The sequence below is a fragment of the Oryzias latipes genome, chromosome 17, assembly GCF_002234675.1.
Source record: "Oryzias latipes chromosome 17, ASM223467v1".
Lineage (NCBI taxonomy): Eukaryota > Metazoa > Chordata > Actinopteri > Beloniformes > Adrianichthyidae > Oryzias > Oryzias latipes.
This window is the reverse complement of record NC_019875.2, coordinates 10885364-10903686: the sequence shown is the minus strand read 5'-3', so window position 1 is coordinate 10903686 and position 18323 is coordinate 10885364. Positions and strand designations below refer to the sequence as shown.

The window sequence follows — 18323 nt, the reverse complement described above, 5'->3', positions numbered from 1 at the left end:
AAACAAAAACATTTCTATACTGGTTGTGCCTTTAAGCAGCACTGCCTGATACTTGACACAAAAATCCCATATAAGATACCGGTATTTATAATCTCATGTTTTTTTTTAATGATGTGATTCCGACATATATTATGTAAGATTTGTCAACTTGTGCAATTACTTGTTTTCAAAGGATCCGGTTTTTTTGGGAGGTCAGAAATCTTTAAACAAACTGCAAAAACACATTTTTTGGCTTACTTTATTTGTTTGCAGAGAATTTCTTAAAAAGAAAAAAAAAAAGTCCCAGAGTTTGGATGCTCCACAGCAGATTTGACAACATTTCCTCATCCTAACATTTTCTAAATAGCATCTGGTTCACCTGGTTATGGTTCCTTAGTCTGTGTTTCACAATCAGAGATGTACATTTAAGGGGGGCTCATTTTTGTTTAATGGTAAAGTCTTTCATAAACAAAGACTATTCTATGGCCCTAAACATTTGAGCTAACAACTACCATGTTACTTTGTGAAGTTTCGGTGTAAAAAAGTGAATTATTATATATTAGTGTGTAATATTTCAATAAAAATATATTTAAAATAAATTATGTGGACAAAACTCAGCATTTAGACAGTAAAGATCTTTTGCATGAGTTAATTCTGTTCAACTATACTTTATTTTATATTTAAGGCAGAATTGAACATTTTTATGTACACTATCCCTCCAATTAAAAGCCGTTAAACGGAATTTTTCAGCAGGAGATTCAGTCATTGGTCCAACTCTGAAAGTGCTGCATGTGAAAGCAAAGCAACCAAACGGAGAGGTAAACTTATCAGCAATTCTGTTTAGAACAGTCTGTTCAATCTACAGCGACCTTTCTCTCTGGGTTATTCGGTCTGCACCTTGATGCCTTTCATTGGTTTGCTGGGTGTAAAACCTTGGCAGCTTTGAAAGCTCATCTCAACTCAGGTCAGTCTAAAAAACGATGGGTTTTGTCACCTGGTGAGATTCAAAGCTCAGAAAAGCAGAAGTAAAACCAAAAGAGAGTGAGCAACATAGGAAGAACAAAGCTGAGACCACACAGAAAAGTTGGACAACAGCTTAAAGGTCAACGTGGTGAAGAGGTTATGGTCTTATGACAGGACTAGCAGAACCAACCTTTTCTCTAATTTGGCTTTTTTTGCCTCTTCTGGATCAGATATTTTTAAGACAGACACTTTTATCTCCTTCAACAGACAACGGAAGCAGTGAAGGCGAACTGCCTCACCTTCAGAACCAATACTCACCTGAAGCCAAACGCCTTCTCCAGAAGTTACCAGAACCGTGGGCAAAGTGTTAGCTGATCAAACAGCAGCTTCACAGAAAGAAAAGAGCAAAAAAAAATGCTTTTATTCACAAATTATTCACAAATATATTTTAACCTTCATCACTGTGAGTGTGGTGCCGCTGCCTGGAACCTTTTCTCCAAGAATCCAGGATTCTGAGGATCAGTTTTGGCATGAGTGTAGTTCAGAGAACGTGAGACGCAGCACAGACCCCCTAAAGTCAGTCTGGGTATAAAAGCATCATTGCTGCCTTCAGGAACCTTCACTGCTGGGCTCTAAATGCCAAAAGCCTCAATGCAATGGCCAGAACCAGAACTTCCTGCTGACAGGAACGTTTTGTGCCGGAACCAAAACTGGATTTAGGAGCAGGAATGCAGCACCTGGCGGCGAGCAGGTGTGAATCTGGACCTGTGGAACCACAAAACTCCCTCTGCATGTTTCAGAGGCGGTGTAGGAAGGAGGGGGAGATTTGTAACAAAGTCCTTTCCTTCACCTGAGCAGTAACCGTGGTAACCGTGAGAACTTTGCTGCTTAAAAAAAAAGGGAGAGCAGGACAGACAACATAAAACATGACTTTGATGCTGCAGAGAAACCAGCCAAAGAGGAAGAGGAGACGTTTCCCTGAAGACAAACGCTATAAAAAAACAGGTTAGAAAGAGGCCACTATGCTACTCCCCATAGTCTCTGCTCCAGTTATTACGTGGACAAGTCACTGTTCTCAAAGCGTTCTTGGTCATAAACTTCTGCGACCACCTTCCGTCCTCCGAACCAGCGGTTGTTGAGTGCCTGAATAGCTCGGTTCATCTCCATGGCTTCACAGAACTCCACAAAGATTTTGACGATAATGTCTGCGTCGTCTTCCTCGCCCTGCCGCTCCTGGTAGATGATGACCCGCTTCACCTGGCCGTATTTACCGCACTCCTCCGTCACTTCCCCTTCCAGGTCGTCGTCGATGTCCTCGGGCCCAACCATGTTCCTCAGAACCATGACGGTGGACTGCAGACGGACAAAAAGGTGGACAAAGTCAGCTCACAGCAGGGGCTTCGCCAAAACCCCCATTCGTCTGCCGCTGCCTTGCTCCTGGGCGGAGCGTGGACCTCACCTCTCGTTTGCGCAGCAGCTTCCTCATCACCATGTGTCTGGCGCTGCTGCCGCTGATGCTCACGTGCTCCTGCTCGCTCAGGGGTTCCATGGCGCCGTCCAGCAGCGTCTCCTGCTGCCGCTCCTCCTCTTCCTTCTTCTTCTGCTCGACTCCCAGGGGAGCCGTTGCTGAAGGGGGCGTGGCCAACACGGGGTTCACCAAACCCACCTGAGGTAAGCCGTGTCGAGCTGGAGTCACCCCTAAAAAAAAACCAGAGGAATGGCGAGTCAGGCATTTTAAAAGACTGCAAAGTTTAGTCTAAAAAATAAAAAAATCATAAAATGTACATCTAAAACTAAACCTGCTGCCACAAAATAAATTGGAAAAACTGTAAACCTGAGTAACTTTAGGGTTGAATACTGAATAACAGGTTACTTTCATGCCCAAACAAACACGATTCCATTGATCCTTAAGTCAGTTTAGTATTCAGGGCTTTGTGAAATGTGGTGGCTGACGCGTCTCTTTACAACTCTGTGGTTCTGCAGACTAGACCCGGCTGTTAAAGTGCTGATGACTATGCCGGCACATTTCAGCAGGAAAGAACTACGCGTGGGTGGAATTGAGGACGTGTACCTGTGATTACGCCTGGGGCCTGGGCGGCCATGACAGCCTGAGGAAGTCCGAGCTGCTGGGAGAGGAGCGCCGGTCCAGCCAGCGCTCCCAGCATTGATGCTCCTATGGGATCCTAAAGCCAGCAAACACACTGCATCAATACAGAAGCAACGTGATGCAGAACTGCAGGAAATCTTTTGCAGAACGCCGCTGATGCTGGAGGCGGAGCTTCTTACGTGAGATGTGATCTTAGCGGTGGCGGCCGCAGCCGCAACAGCAGCCGCAGCAGGCAATCCTCCAGCAGTTGTTGGTGACAGGAGAGGCATGGGCGGAGTCACCGCCTTCCCCACCCGCAAGTACTGGCCCCCAAGATCAAACAGGTTCATTGAGGCGACGGCATCCAGAGACGACTGAGGCTTATCGTACTCTGAAAACCAAACATGCCACCCACATAGAGGAGCTGAAATCGGCTCAGACCCAAACCCAGAACCCCGTCAGCGCTGCCGAGGCTGGCAAAGGCAGCACGCAGACAAGCGGTGCTCACCAATGAAGCCGTAACCTTTGTGCCGGCCCGTCGTGGGTTCACGGGCCAACATGCAGGACTTGATCCTCCCGAATGCCTCAAAGACACTCTTGATGTCCTCGTCTGAAAGGTCGGGGTGCACTGAGGCCACGTAGATCCTGTTGAAGGCACGCGCTTCCTCTGCCAGCTGGTCAATGATTGGCTGAGCCTGACCGATGTTACTGGGCCTCCCCACCTGACAGACAAGAAAACTTCAACAACCTTCACATCCACAAGGTGATGTAGAGGCAGAAAACTAAAACACTAATAGACGTCTAAAAACCAGTCATTCTACCACATGGGGTGGATCTGGACTTACTTTAATGTTCCTTCCTCCTAGGACGACAGAATTCATCTGCTCTAAAGCCAGCTGAGCCGCTTCAGGCATCTCATACTCCACAAAGGCAAAGCCCTACAGGGACAATCAGGTAGATCAACAATCGGAGCTCATGGGGGGCAGACTGTGGAACTTTGGGGTAAAAGAAGAAACGAAGATCACCTTATGCTTCATGGTAACCGAGTCCCAGGACATGTCGATGCTTTTGATTGGTCCAAAAGGGGCGAAGGCCTGCCTGATGGTGTCCTCGCCCAGCTCATAGTAGATGGAGCCGACGTAAACGCGACACATGATGGCCAGAGCTCGCTGCCTCTGAGCCGCCACCTGGAAGCTCACAGCAAGCAGACGAAGAAGAAGAAGTGTGAGCCAGCAGCAGAGTGCCCCCTGTCTGCCAGGGAGGACATTTGCATCCAGACATTATTATTATTATTTTAGTTTTCCTTCCTCTCACTACAGCAGGAAAGCAAATCATCAAACTGGGTCACAGAGAGACAGAAGTACTGCCTGAAAGCGTCCTTGTTCAGACGCAGCCCCTGCAGCACAAGGTCAAGATTAACGTTAAAAAAAAAGAGACTGAATGATCTCATGAAGTGTGTTTTTTTCTTCTTTAATATGCATCTTTGAACAGCTGCAAATTAAGGAGTGCTTTATACTCCAGAAAATAGGGTATACAAAGTTCTTCCAACACACAGACACACAAACAGCAGACAGACAGGGAAGGTGCTAGTCTGAACACACAATTTTATGCCGTAACAGTTAGGAAAACACAACTCACCGACTGCAGAGGAGACAGAGCATCTCCTATACCCATGGTGAGCGACGCCATCTGAGAGACAGAGTCAAACCACACAAGACTCATCAGAAAAGCCAGCAGAGGAGGTTTCAGTTCTGAATCTTTCTCCTCCGTGCTCAGTCTTCACCAAAGCTCTTACCTGCAGGCTGGTGAACTGCTGCTGCTGCACCAGAGTCTGCTTCATCAGCACGCTCTTGATGCTCTGCTCCATTGCATACTTTTTTGCCTGCATGCAGGAAACAGCTGGTCACAACTCTGCAGCATCCAACGTTTGAACATCCTTCCAGGGGTTTCTGAGTGCTCAGCTGTTGTCAAATTTTGCCTCTACATCTCTACCAGCTAAACTCCATGGAAAAGTGTCTTTGCTGGACTGGTTTATGAGGAAATATTTTAAATCAGCCCTGTCTGTTACCCTCTGCAGCGCCTCCTGCTGGGTAGGGGTGAGTGGTGGCAGGCCCAGCTTGGTGGTTGTGGTGGTCCCCTGTCCATTCTCCATGACGAGAGCCGGCCCCCCCTGCAGACAGCAGCAGGTGATCAAAACAGATCGTAGTTTAATTGATTGATTGATGATCAAACATTAGCAAAACAAAGTGGAGAGGGATGTGGTCTGGGATGGATGTTGTCCAAACCGTCCAGTGACAGAAACCGCACACAGAAAGGTTTAAAGAAGAAAAAAGACAACAACCACTTATTTTCATTTAATTGATAATCCAGTTAACATGTAGTAAAAAATTTGACCATACTCTGATTTCTTGAATGATACAATTATTGACTTGATTAGTAGAAAGCATTTTTATTACAACCTTCATCTGACTTTGACATACAAAGACTTCTCCCCAATTATTACGTTACTTCCTGTGTGTATAAAGTTTATATGATTTAAATATAATTGCAAAAAAATAAGCCACTGGACGCAAATGATTGTGTTTTTAAGTGTATTTATTATCCATCTGCAAGTGGCTGGGATAGGCTCCAGCAGCCCCGAGACCCCGAAAGGGACAAAACGGAATAGAAAATGAATGAATGTTTTTAATAGAGCTATGGTCATTTCCATTTAATGGGATCAATAAAGTTTTATTCATTTGTATTCAAATTTTAACGTAAACATTACTTTACAATGAAAATATATTTGTATGCATTTGATGATTTCATCTGAATAAAGTTGTAACTTTAATAATAACAATGAACAGAAAATCTGTTTTTTTGCCTGGAGACAAATAAAAACATTAAAAAGACTTGTATAAAATGTGTTTTGTGGATTGGATTTGTTAATTGAAAATCAATTTTGATCGATAATTATTTTAGTTATCCAAGTACTCCAGTGACTTTTGTGACTTTAGTGACTTTGAAGAGACTCTGCCCCAACAGAAAGTGAGTTTTGGATCAGAACATCTGATCAGAGTTGCAGTAAATCTTTATACCCGTTACAAAAAGTCTCATTGAGATACAACACTCATGGAGAGAATCTGCTGTCATGGAGTTGTGTTTGGATCCGACACTCAGTTCACCAGTCAACTCTGTTCATTATCCAAAAAACCTCACGTGCAGCACTGAGTCTGCGCGGCACCAATCGTCGATCAGCTGCAATTAAACCCGACAAACCTGAAGTGAACCAGCAGGTGTGCACACCTGCATAGTTAAGGTGAGCATCCATTCAGAACTTTGGAGGATGTTTTCATGAGTCAGGCTCCGTCTCAGCCCAGACTGATGCTCTGCCTCCAGCCCGTCAGTTCTGTGTGTTTCAGGTACTCTGGGTTCAAAACTGATTCTGACAAAAACCATAGGAGGCTTCGGGCCTGCGCAGTGAGGCTGTTAGCGTTAGCTTAGCATGATGTATAGAAACCGGACCGACTGGTTTCGGGTCTTACCGCAGACACAGCCGCCGCCATACAGCTCCGGCCCGGCTCCGGCGCTCTCCGCTCCGGCTCTCAGAGTCCACAGTTCCACCGCTGAGGTCAGGTTTGCTGCTTTTCAGTGAGTTGCTGCTGTCTGCAGCCCCGACACCGCCGCTCCGCGCTACGTCACTTCCGGCGCATCTCATCGGTGTGAGGGGATTACACCGTAAAGCATTTCCAGTCTGTTTTCCTTTACATTTTTAAAACTTGCTTAAGTTCAACGTCTCTGAAACGAATTTAAATAAGCTTTTCCAACTAACACAATGCTCAGCACGTGATGGATGCTTATTCTTCTTAAATGCTTTTAAATTTAACTCCATTATATGACAGATATTCTTCAAAGTAACTAAAACCTTTCAAGTCTTTAAAACGGAAAGATTTTTACAGAAAAATGTAGAAAAACGAACAATGAAAGCCAAGCTCAGAAGTCTAGCTGACGATTTTCTCGGTATTTCTAATAATGGAGGAAACTTTGTTTTTTTTAATCAATTGCTTAAACTTGCAATTTTATCACTATTTGATGTTAAAAACAGGAAGCTGGAAACCACAGTGACAGTAACTTATTCAAGTCTGGATTCTGACAAAAGCCATTTTATTTTTCTGATTACAAACATGAACTTTTGTTTGGACTGATCGCAGTTCCAACAAAATGTATTTCTGCTGGACTTCAGTCTCTCATCTGAAAATTGAAGCATTGTTCAAGTTTCAGATCATTTCTCCAGCTGATTGTAAGACTTCCTTCAGCTACACAACATTTTGGTTTGTAGTAGGTTTAGTGGATGTCATCTGGACTTGATTTTAAAGTTAGAAGACATTTCACCTCTTATCCCCTAAACCTACTACAATGGAACCAACCTGGATGAATGAGAGTCTTCATAGACAACATTTTGGTTTGGTATTTTAAATTTGCTGGAAAAAATGTTCTCCCAAACGTTTCCTTCCGTTTTAAACACACGGTTTTTGACATCTTTTAAAGACAATGAAGACAACGGGATCTATTTCACTTAACTTAATTTTCATTCTGGCCACATTTTATTAATAAATGTAAATATACTAATAAAACATTTCCTGTCCGTTTTTATCAATGAAATTGAAAAGCATGCCAAATAAAAGTATGAGCTCGGAGAATTAAAAGACTTTAAAAAGATATTTGGCAAATACAATTAGAATAATTGGTGATTCCCTTTTTGCTCTCCATCTTTTAAGTTTGTGATTAATAGGAATATTCTCTGTAATATTTCTTTTTTTCCATTGATACTTTCTTCCTTTGGCCCCTTTGTTCATATTTGTTTGTGCTGTCATACTATGTATGGACGGTCAAGTTTGTTAAAAACAAAAAAAAAAAAATATTTTTAAGTTGGTTCAACTAGCACTCTGAAATGGACTTTTTGCTTTCTAGTACTAGTAATCCAGCAAACATACATGTTTAGGCTAAATATCGTAAAATCAGAGTTTATTCAGCCTATTTAGCACTAATTGTTTTAGCATTATGCTATTATTAAGATTTTGCTGTTTGCATTTTTGGTTTGTTTTTTAAAGCATTTTTCTTTTTAACATTTTATTGTTTTTATTTGAGATTATGAATTAATTATAATTGGTTAATGTTTTTTTAGAATTATGATAGCTCATGTTTAGATTGTGATTCTGCTGTTTTTAAAAACTAATGAGGCACAATGTCTTATTGTTAGTATTGTGTCTACTCATTAAAAGTATTTTTAAAATTCACGTTTTTTTTAAACATGAAATAAATTCAAGGATTATTGACCTGCTTGCTTTTCTATTTCTTTCTCTGTCTTCAAAAATACTTTGGCCTTTCTGCAACATTTACACCAAAGTCTCCAAACTTCCAGCTGGTTTTTCTTGTGTAACCAAAGATTCAGTCCGTCACCTCAGTAAAATCCCACCAGCAGAAGATGCAGGTCATTGTTCCCATGTCGGCTCAAACGTACTGTGATTCCACAGACTGCTGTTTCTAGTCTCCATTGTCTTCTTGTGTTTCTTTCATTCAGGGAGAAGCTGAAGTTGTCCCGATGGACGACAATCTCAAGCTTTTTCTGAGAGAAGTCAGAGCGACTAGAGCTGTAATCGGGGAGGGTTTTCGCTCAGTTTTGAAGTTTTCTGAATTTATTAAAACTTAATTTCACACTGAAATGTTGCTATCATCATATTACATCTTTACATCGAGAGCAACCAGCAGCAATCAATTGACTGCTATTAAATTTCTGATTAGCTCAGACCGCGTCTTAACAGCTGTAGCACGGTTACCATGGCAACAGTGGCAGCGATAATGACAGTGAGGATGAAAGTGTTCATTTCAACCATTACGCTGTACTTCAATGTTTTATACTATTAAACTGCTCATTGAATTCAGTTTCAATACTTCAGAGTTCCACTGAAAACTTCCGGCATGTGTTACATTCACACTCTGGAGAACGGGTCAGGATTCTGCACAGTCCAGACTTTGAAACAAAGCTTTCCCCTCAAGAGTTTCTGGTTTTGGAGATCAGAGTGTGGGTCAGATTCAGATACTCAACAGCTGGAAGAAAGTCTGCCAATATAAGTGAATGTTTAGAGCTGAGAACCCGGATGACGGTGCAGAAAACAGCTGGATCAGGCTTTAGAACATGAGCTCAATCATCTGAGAGCAGAGATAGAGGTCTATGCTTTAGATGAGGTTCAAACTGATAAAACAAGATCCTACAGCTATTCTCAGCCCGGTCCAATACAGTGGTTTTCTTTAGCTTCTAAGCTGCAGATGTGGTTGTATAATTCTGAGCTGGTGGAGCTCAAACGTCTGCAGATGAAAGTTATCAGCGTAAGTAGCCTTCTCCTAGTTCTCTGAAGGTGAGAGGAAAAAGCTTCTATACATGTGGAGCACATGGGCTTCGTCCAACAGAACTAATGGTTGCTTAAAACATCCGTGTCGGGTACAGAGCTCAACATAAATAGTTCCAAATAAGAGAGTGTGGGGAATATCCAAACAAGTCTCTGGACCTCTGGTATTTTATGAAATTTCTGACTGATGGTCAGTGTCGTGGTTATGTGGAACCTGGGAACCCTAGAAGGGCATTCCTCCAGAGATCTGACGAGCCACCTGCTCCTCTTGGCTCTCTTTGCGCTCCTTCCTCTCCTGGTTCCAGTCCTTCAAACCCTCTGGGAGTGTTGTGTCCTCCTCCTCACCTCCAGTTCCCTCCACAAACTCCTCATAGGTCGACTTCTCAGTAAACGGCCGCTTTCCCAGCAGCTCCACCATGTCATTCTTATCCAGAACCTCCTTCTCCAGCAGCCGCTGGGCCACCTGGAGAAGAACAGAGGAATAAAGAAGATGGATATAAAGCCCTGGAGGTTAGAAAAGGCTGTTCATCTAGAAGTGGGAACTTCTATTCAAGAAAAAAGTGATTCTGTGGAACAAGCTCTAAAATGACAGTGCTGGTTCGTTGTTTGAAAACAACGCGAGATGAAGAATTTGTGAGAACATTTTCTGAAAACAGTCCAGAAAAAGAAACCAACTCCACAATCCTGGTCTCCTTCACGTAAAAAAGATCTCAGAATTTATGTTGGTTTTGGCTGGAGGAACCTGACCCAGTCGATGATGGAGTTTGTCAGAAATGTCTGATGACTTTTGATCAGTCTTTAGGTTTAACATTTGGATCTAGAGCTGACATTAGCAGAACTCTATCTCCAGACCTTTATGCTCTTGTCTAACAGAGGAAACAGAACCCGTACCATCTCCACCTCTCCCTTCTTGTCCTGCAGCAGCTGCTTGGTTCTCTCGTACGCCTCACTGATCAGGATTCGAACCTCCGTGTCGATCAGACGGGCCGTGGCCTCGCTGTACGGTTTCTCCAAAACCATCTCTCCCTGCCGGGGCAGATCGAAGGAAACCTGACCCACCTTTTGGTTCATCCCAAACTGAACAATCTGCAGAAGAAAAGGCGACATGGGGTCAGGATGACCAGACTCTTGACAGGTCCGGGACCTGTGACCTGTGTGGACTCACCTGTGCGTAGGCGCTCTGCGTCACTTTGCGTAAGTCGTCCTGAGCTCCAGTGGTGATCCGTCCAAAGAAGATCTCCTCTGACACCCGACCCCCCAGGGTCATGCACATGCGGTCCAGGAGCTGCTCTTTGGTGTAGAGGTACTGCTCTTTGGGAAGGTACTGAGCATAACCAAGACCCTTCCCTCTGGGAATGATGGACACCTGCACAGATGACAACAGCAATATCACAGCTGACGGTCCGTCTGAATGATCAACCACAGCCAGGTAGGATTTTTACAACAGTCAGACCTTTAGAAGAGGGTCTGCATGCTCCAGAAACCATCCAGCCACTGCGTGACCGGCCTCATGATATGCCACAGTCTTCTTCTCCTCTGGCTGCAGGACCTGGGTCTTCTTCTCCAGACCTGCTCACAGGCAGAAAAAGATGTGTTACTGAGAGTTCGGAATTGATTTTAAGCTTAAAGGTTCATTGGGGGGGGGGGTGAGCTGAAAGGAGAGCAGCGGTGCAAAGTTCAGAAAACTTCAGCGGAGGAAGAAGAGGAAGAAGTCAGGTCCAGATCCTATAGACCTGGATCCCATTCAGCTTCAAAGTGTGTGTCTCACCTCCAATGACTCTCTCAATCGCCTGCTCAAAATGCTTCTGGTTGATGTTGTCGGACAGATGACGAGCCGCGATCAGAGCGGCCTCGTTGCAGACGTTGGCAATGTCTGCGCCTGAAAGACAGAGAACAGGGCAAATAGACGTAAAATCCAAACATGCCTCAGCAGCACTGAATCATGGTCTCTCAGGTACCCAATGAAGGATGTGGTGGCACTTTCTACTTTCCATTGAACACCACAGCTGAGTTCAGGCTAGAATAGTATATTCATGTGTGATCATGAGGCTTCTTCTGCCACTGGACTGCAGTGAGAATCCACCACCTCAGCAGAACGCCAGCCTCTGGTCCCACAGCACGAAACCCAGCTGACCTGAGAATCCAGGAGTGAGGGCAGCCATCTTCCGAGCCAAGGCGTCTTTATCCATATCTGTAGCCAGCTTCAGAGGACGCAGGTGGACTTTAAAGATGGATGCTCGCCCTTTGATGTCAGGAGGACCTAGAACAGAGAACCTGTTGGTATTTAATCCTGCAGAATTTGCTGCGCTCAGCTCTGCGAGTCCACGCCACACTGACCAATGTAAATCTGTCTGTCGAAGCGACCGGGCCTCATCAGAGCCGGGTCCAGGATGTCTGGCCTGTTGGTTCCAGCTAAAACGACGACATTGGAGGCAGTGTTGAAGCCTGCAGGAGAGAGCAGAGAGGTTTCCTCAAAGCATCCTGCTGAGAGCATCCAGAGGGTGAGAGGCGACAGGAGGAGGACCCACCATCCATCTCCACCAGCAGCTGGTTCAGAGTGTTCTCCTGCTCACTCTGCCCGCCAAAGTTCCCACGCCCCCGCTTCCGCCCCACAGCGTCGATCTCATCAATGAAGAGGATGCACGGAGCATTCTTCCTCGCCATGACAAACAGATCCCTCACCTGTTCAGGCAGTCAAAGCAGCAGAACAGCCTCCTTAGTTGTTCTCCCTTGTTTCCTTCAACTCTGACTGAAGATCTTACGGCCGGCCCACTCACCCTGGCAGGGCCGACGCCCACAAACATCTCCAGGAACTCCGAGCCATTCACAGTGATGAAGGGCACGTTAGCCTCCCCAGCCGTCGCTTTGGCCAGAAGAGTTTTTCCTGTTCCTGGAGGCCCGGTCAGGATGGCTCCCTGAACCCACAAAAACACACTTTTGTTTAAGTGTATCCAGATCCAACATGCTCAGACAGAACGGGGAGGCTTTCTTTTGTGAGCCTCTACACCCAAAGGCATTGTGGGAAAAGAGGTGGATGAATATTCAAATCCTACAAGAATCAGAAGTTGTAACCTTTGCTCACATCCTTCACCCACAGTAGAACCATGTTTGAAGGTTTCTCCACAACAACGTTTGATGATAAAAAATGTAAAATTACAGAATTTGTCATTGTATACAAGATAATGACAACACATTTGTGCTGTCAAGAGTTCATTTTCACCAACATGTAATAAGTAACTGATGTGATAAAATTGGAATAACAGGAAATAAACCTTAATCTGTTGAAGATGAATTGTAGTTAATGACCTACGTATTTCAGAGACATAAATCTGAGAAACTGGTGACTGATCACAAATGAATTAGGAGTTTCTGGAGCTGCACAAAGTCTTGCAAGACTTTTTATTGTTTCTTTCATGCCAAACATTAGAGATCTTTCAAATCCTTTCTGTGTGAATAAAGGATGAGATTCTACTTGACCATCATACATTTTCATTGCTAAATTTCATTTTGAATCTCTAGGTTTTTTTTTTCTAATTAAAATTACTTAACTGAAGTCCTTTTTCAGGTGTTCCAGCACTGATGTCTATTACCCATCTACTCTACTGACCGGCTAACCAAAGCTGCTCCAAATCTGTTTGCGTAATCATTTTTCTTCTTGCTATGCACCTACTGTGGATAGATTGGAAGGGATATGAGGAGAACAACATGTATTTACACACAGCTGACCACAGGTTGGTGTTTAGAGAGAACAAATGTCCATTTGTGTCTGTACAGTGTTCCATTGATATATTGCAGTTCACCTGCAGGGGTCTGGCTGCTGTTTTGCAGCTGTGTTCTGGATCCTGATTGGTTGTAGATCATGCCAATCAATCTCCTCCATGCATGCAGTTTGCTACATTTACATATTCAATCTTCGATCTTTGTTTTCATTTTAAAATACTGAACTTATTTTTGTATTAAGGTTTGAACTATGAGAATTTAAACGAGAAAGAAAAGTGTGAAAATGTTCAAGTCTGTCTGAGAAAAGTGTAGAAAGTGTGTAGTGTGGATTTTTACAGCCTTAAAACATCTGTAATCATAACAAGCGGATTTCACCTATAACTGGTTATTTTTAGGATGTAACTCCAGTCATAAATGAAGGAACTCTGTAAATTACCTATCAACAAAAGGATAGACTTGATGTTACAACTGCAACCTAAACTGTGACTAGTTCTGCAGTAAATTCCTGTAGACTCCCCCCTCTATACCTTTGGGATTTTGGCCCCGAGGTCCTGGTACTGTTTGGGGTTCTTAAGGAAGTTGACAAACTCCATGATCTCCAGCTTAGCCTCCTCACATCCGGCCACATCTTTAAACTTTACGTCGATCTCGTCCTTCAGGATCTTTGCTGTCGTCTCGCTGACGCTGAAGAGGCCGCCCATTCCCCTGCCGGGACGCCCCGCCCCCGCTGGGCCACGGCGCAGCATGAAGAGCAGGAAGCCAATGATCAGCACCGTGGGGAGCATGCTTAGCAGGAATGTGCTGCAAAGGAAACAAGTGCATTAGCTAAACCTCTGGTTTGACCAGAAGGGTTCCGGCAGACGTGGCTGTGTGTTGGCGTTTGTCACCCGTCACTCTCTGTGGAGTAAACCACAGGCAGCCGGTTCTCCCCCTCGATGCCGAACTCATACTGAGCCGTCTCCAGGTTCCTCTCAAATGTGTCCACACTGCCGATGTTGAACCAGACGTACTGCTGCAGGACACGACACAGACAGCAGAGGAGGGTCACAAACGAAACAGCCAATTCCAGAGAACGTGCTCAGTGAGGAGAGAACGCACCCCGTCCACCGGCGTCTTCCCCGGGGCGAACACTACTTTGACGTAACGTTTGTTAACAACTTCTAATCGGTCGACCTGATGAACAAAGACACGCACAGCTGATCCCATCTGCAGCTAGACGTTGTTGTGCCGCCTGTTTGTGTGCTCCTCACCACACCCTTGGACAGGTAGTTGTTTACAAAGTCCTTCCAGGTCACTTCCCGTCCACCGTCCCTCAGGAAAAAGTAGTAGGTTATGGTGGTCCAGAATGCTACGCAGCTCAGTAAATACAACCGAAATTCCTTGTCATCCCAGGGAATGTCCCCCTAGAACGAACAGAACATGAAACAGAACCGTCACAGATCTACTTTAATCCCAGCAGACACCCCAACACCCATCAGCTGACTGACCTTCTGAAGGCGACTGTACCAGTGAGAGTCCTCTTTACGACCTCCTCGTTTCCCTCCTCCTGAAGACCCGCCCCCTCCTGATGCCCCGCCCCCTCCCATCTTCCCTGATGATTTCTGAGCACTGGCAGGTTTGGATTCTGAAAATAAAACAAAAAATAAACACACACGACTCTCCTCTGGATCAGAACCACAAGCTGTGGCCTAAAGCTATAGGCTCTGCACTATCAATGAAAGAAAAGGTGAGGCTCAGAAGTAAAACAAAGATGTCCAGGACAGGCTAATAATCCTGACTTTAGTTCAACTGATCACGCCATCCTGCCCTTTATACCGCGTTGTTTTACCAATCGAAGGTTGACTGCAAAATTGTTGGCCTAGCATGGACAAACACATACTCCAACAGCTGTTAGTAATGGAAAAACATAAAGAGGTCAAATAAAGTCATCCTAAGGACTGTAGCACACATCAAGACCCACTCCAATGAAAGTTGTGCCTTTGCTGGTTCTAACATGTTCTTACCGCACTGTTCTGATGACATATAAAGATAATTATGCTTAAAATGAAATTTATTCTTATTTACTCAAATGGTGGTGAATCAGGAGCAGACAAAAAAATACACTTGTGACATAGCAGCTACAACCGCCGGGCCACAAGCTCCACTCTGATGAATCCACTTGTAGACGATTAGAGCCATGTACGTCCTCGTTTTCTCATTTGAGGTGAAATCTGGATCCAAACTAAATGGCTCCAATATTGTTGCACTTATAATGTTAAGTTGGGGGTGTTAGGGGCCGTAAGCTAGCGAAGATGGTACGTTTACAGAAGGATCCCTCCTTCATGTGGGCCACCCTGAGGTTTCTTCATTTTTCCCTGGAATCCACTTTTTTTAGGAGTTTTTCCTTCCTGAGAAGGGGGGTCTAAGGGCAGGGATGTCCAATTTAGCTTAGTCAGTTTGTTAGTTCAATTTAGTATTTTCCTGTTGGATTCTATGTATTCATGATCCTTTTGATTATATGTTTTACGTTTTCAATTACCGTTACAAAGCCCATCAAGACGACTGTGGTTGTGAATTTGGGCTATACAAGTAAAATAAATTGAATGAAAGACGGCAAGTAGGGGCGGGCTTACTCAGCGCCAACAGTCCCGCCCACAACTCGGAGTATAATTTCTAATGAACTACTGCTGCTCTGCACAAACTATGTCCTCAAAACCAACACAGTTTCCTATTTTGGCTGAAAATGGCCTCATCACGATAAAAGACCAAAGGGGACGATTTTTCAAAAGATGATTGGAGTTGGTCAGTTTTATTGGTTATGGTCTTTTTACGATTGTTACTCTTGTTATGTTAGTCAATGCCATTTACTGACCTGACAATAGATTTTCAAACAAGAACATTCCTATAAGAAAGACTTAGCAGGCAATATATACACTGATATTTATTTATTTTACTTTTTTTTACTCATATTAACGTTTAAAGTATTTCATGTTCAGACAGGAAAAGTTATCTCAACTGCTTATCTTGGTTTGATGGTTCCATCTGCGTTCTGACAGCAGGCTTACCTTTACTCGCTGCTTCAGGGTCGGAGTTCTTTTCACTTTTTTGGCTGTCAGGAAAATATTTTTCAAAACCTGCGCAGAAAACAAACAGTAAAATAGTTCAAATGTGTCTTTTAAACAAAACCTTTCAAATGAACTGCTGAAAAATGCCACAAGAATTCTCAAATGGTTCCAACTTGTGGATAGAGATCAGACAGGAGCCAGCTGGAGGTCAGGTTTCCATTCTGCTGAGGCTTTACATAAACCGTTTAGTCCAAAATGACAGGTTTCAGTTAACTAACCCCAGACTTCCTCCTGGACACGCTTGCTCCCTTTCTGACCGACTGAGTCACACCTGTCAGACAGGTGTCCTACCTTTTGGGGGTTTGGAGCTCAGGCTCCTATAAGCTCCCAGTAGGTCGCCAAGTAGGCTCCGCCCCCCTTCCACCTGTCTCGGAGTTGTTGACAACATTACCTGAGAAATACAAAGAACAAGCTAACTGTCGGTTATTTCTTACTTTTTCCTGAGGTGCAGACACTCTCTCTGTCATTGATTGCTCACCAGCGACGTAAGCTCATATTAACATTAGATTTAAATAACGTCACGTCTCTGTGACTTATAAACAAGCCGCAGAGCAGACAGAGGATGTTTCTCCGCGAATGTTTATCAGCCAATCCTACAACCGATTCGGCATCGCCTTCTTGTTCTTCGGCCGCTGTCAAGGTTAGCATGTGTTAGCTATTCCTCCACCTACCAGCCTGGTCGGAGCTCCGGAGGGCGGCAGCAGTCGAAATAGGCTCCGGCAGCCCGCCGATAGCCGCAGGTATCGGTGAGCCATGCTTCCGGTCAGCACGGAGGAAAAGAAAATAATGTTACAAAAACTAAACCCAGTCCAAGTTCACCCAAAGTGTTCCGTAACCCCACAACTCCGCCATGATTTTGTTTGGCTTTCTTCTTCGTCTGTGTCTTTGTGGAGGAGAAAGAATGTTTTACCGCCACCATCTGGTAAAGACGGAGACTGCAATGAGCACACAGCCGAGCCGGAGCCGAGCCACAACCTGCTTCTTTCAGTTAATAATAATATAATAATAATAAACTTTATTTGTACAGCACCTTTCAATATAAAAACGCAGAATATAAAAAATTTAGAAAAGCAATTTTAAAAAGATATGTTTTTAGCATCTGCAGATCTGATGCTGAGAGGAAGTGAGTTCCAGAGGGATGGAGCCACTGCTGCAAAGGCTCTGTCACCTTTAGTCTTTTAACAGTCTCTTACCAACCATTTAAATTTTTTTCAATCAATGTAGGTACAATTTTATTTTTTATAATATTAAACCAAACAAAAGATTTGTCAGAGTAACACGACAATTTTCTCTCAATTCATCAAATGTCTGTTAAGTTTCGCATGGATCAGTAATCATCCAAACTAATGATTTGATAGTATTGAGTGATCCTCTGTTGGTCTTTTTGAGTCATTGAAGCTGTGCGAAAAGGAAAAACTTTATGAAAAACGCATGAATTATTAAGTTTCCTGACTTTGAGCTTGCATTGGTTGACTTTGAATACATTCAAATAAATGTGCTGAGCTGTAAATTCTGCAATTGTTCAAGGCTATGGTGACTTCAGAACTGTACAAGCTTTATTTAACAAAACAACAACATGTATTTGTAAAAGTTTACTGCAGCCAACAATGACAGTACAAGGTTTTTGTTTTAAGTCCCCAAATGTCATTCCAATATGATTTTTAAATGTTGTCGTACATTTCTTTCCATAGAAATAATCATCTAAAATAAAGATATACACAAATGAATTCAAATGTCATCTTTATTGAAAACTTTTGTCATCATGATATTTTTTTTCTTATTCAATTGGTGATAGGATCAATCTCTGTAAATGTACAACTTATCAACAGTGATTGTCACGTCAAAAGGAAAAAGATGCTTCAAAATTGAAGAAACATCCAGCAAATGAATTGTAGAGCTACAACTTAAGCCCACAACTCTGTAGCTATGCGCAGTTTAGAGGCAAAGCAGCACTGTGTTTGCTGCAGATTCCATAGATAAAAGAGTTGTGGTTCAATTAATTTTATTAGGCATTTGGGTTCATCCTCTTCTGACGAAGCAGCCAAAGCAGCTTCATTTTGACCCAGCTGATAGGCTGACTGCTTC

General features: G+C 43.7%; 2 protein-coding genes across 2 annotated transcripts; both read right to left on the bottom strand.

The window, feature by feature from the left end:
- Positions 1-1335: 1335 nt before the first annotated feature.
- On the bottom strand, positions 1336-6729 carry LOC101171279 (poly(U)-binding-splicing factor PUF60-like). Its single transcript, XM_023965671.1, has 11 exons — positions 6553-6729; positions 5097-5198; positions 4824-4910; positions 4667-4717; positions 4054-4215; positions 3874-3966; positions 3537-3750; positions 3229-3419; positions 3014-3125; positions 2402-2640; positions 1336-2295 (listed from the first exon to the last, which is right to left on the bottom strand). Exons 1-11 carry the CDS (start codon positions 6571-6573, stop codon positions 1996-1998), a joined length of 1572 nt encoding a protein of 523 aa, XP_023821439.1. The 5' UTR covers positions 6574-6729; the 3' UTR covers positions 1336-1995.
- A 1951-nt stretch (positions 6730-8680) lies between these two features.
- Positions 8681-17123, bottom strand: afg3l2 (AFG3 like matrix AAA peptidase subunit 2). Its single transcript, XM_023965646.1, has 17 exons — positions 16910-17123; positions 16530-16629; positions 16179-16247; positions 14622-14758; positions 14385-14537; positions 14233-14307; positions 14022-14146; positions 13662-13935; positions 12192-12329; positions 11943-12096; positions 11752-11859; positions 11549-11674; positions 11183-11293; positions 10868-10983; positions 10580-10780; positions 10306-10500; positions 8681-9877 (listed from the first exon to the last, which is right to left on the bottom strand). Exons 1-17 carry the CDS (start codon positions 16991-16993, stop codon positions 9638-9640), a joined length of 2406 nt encoding a protein of 801 aa, XP_023821414.1. The 5' UTR covers positions 16994-17123; the 3' UTR covers positions 8681-9637.
- Positions 17124-18323: the final 1200 nt, after the last annotated feature.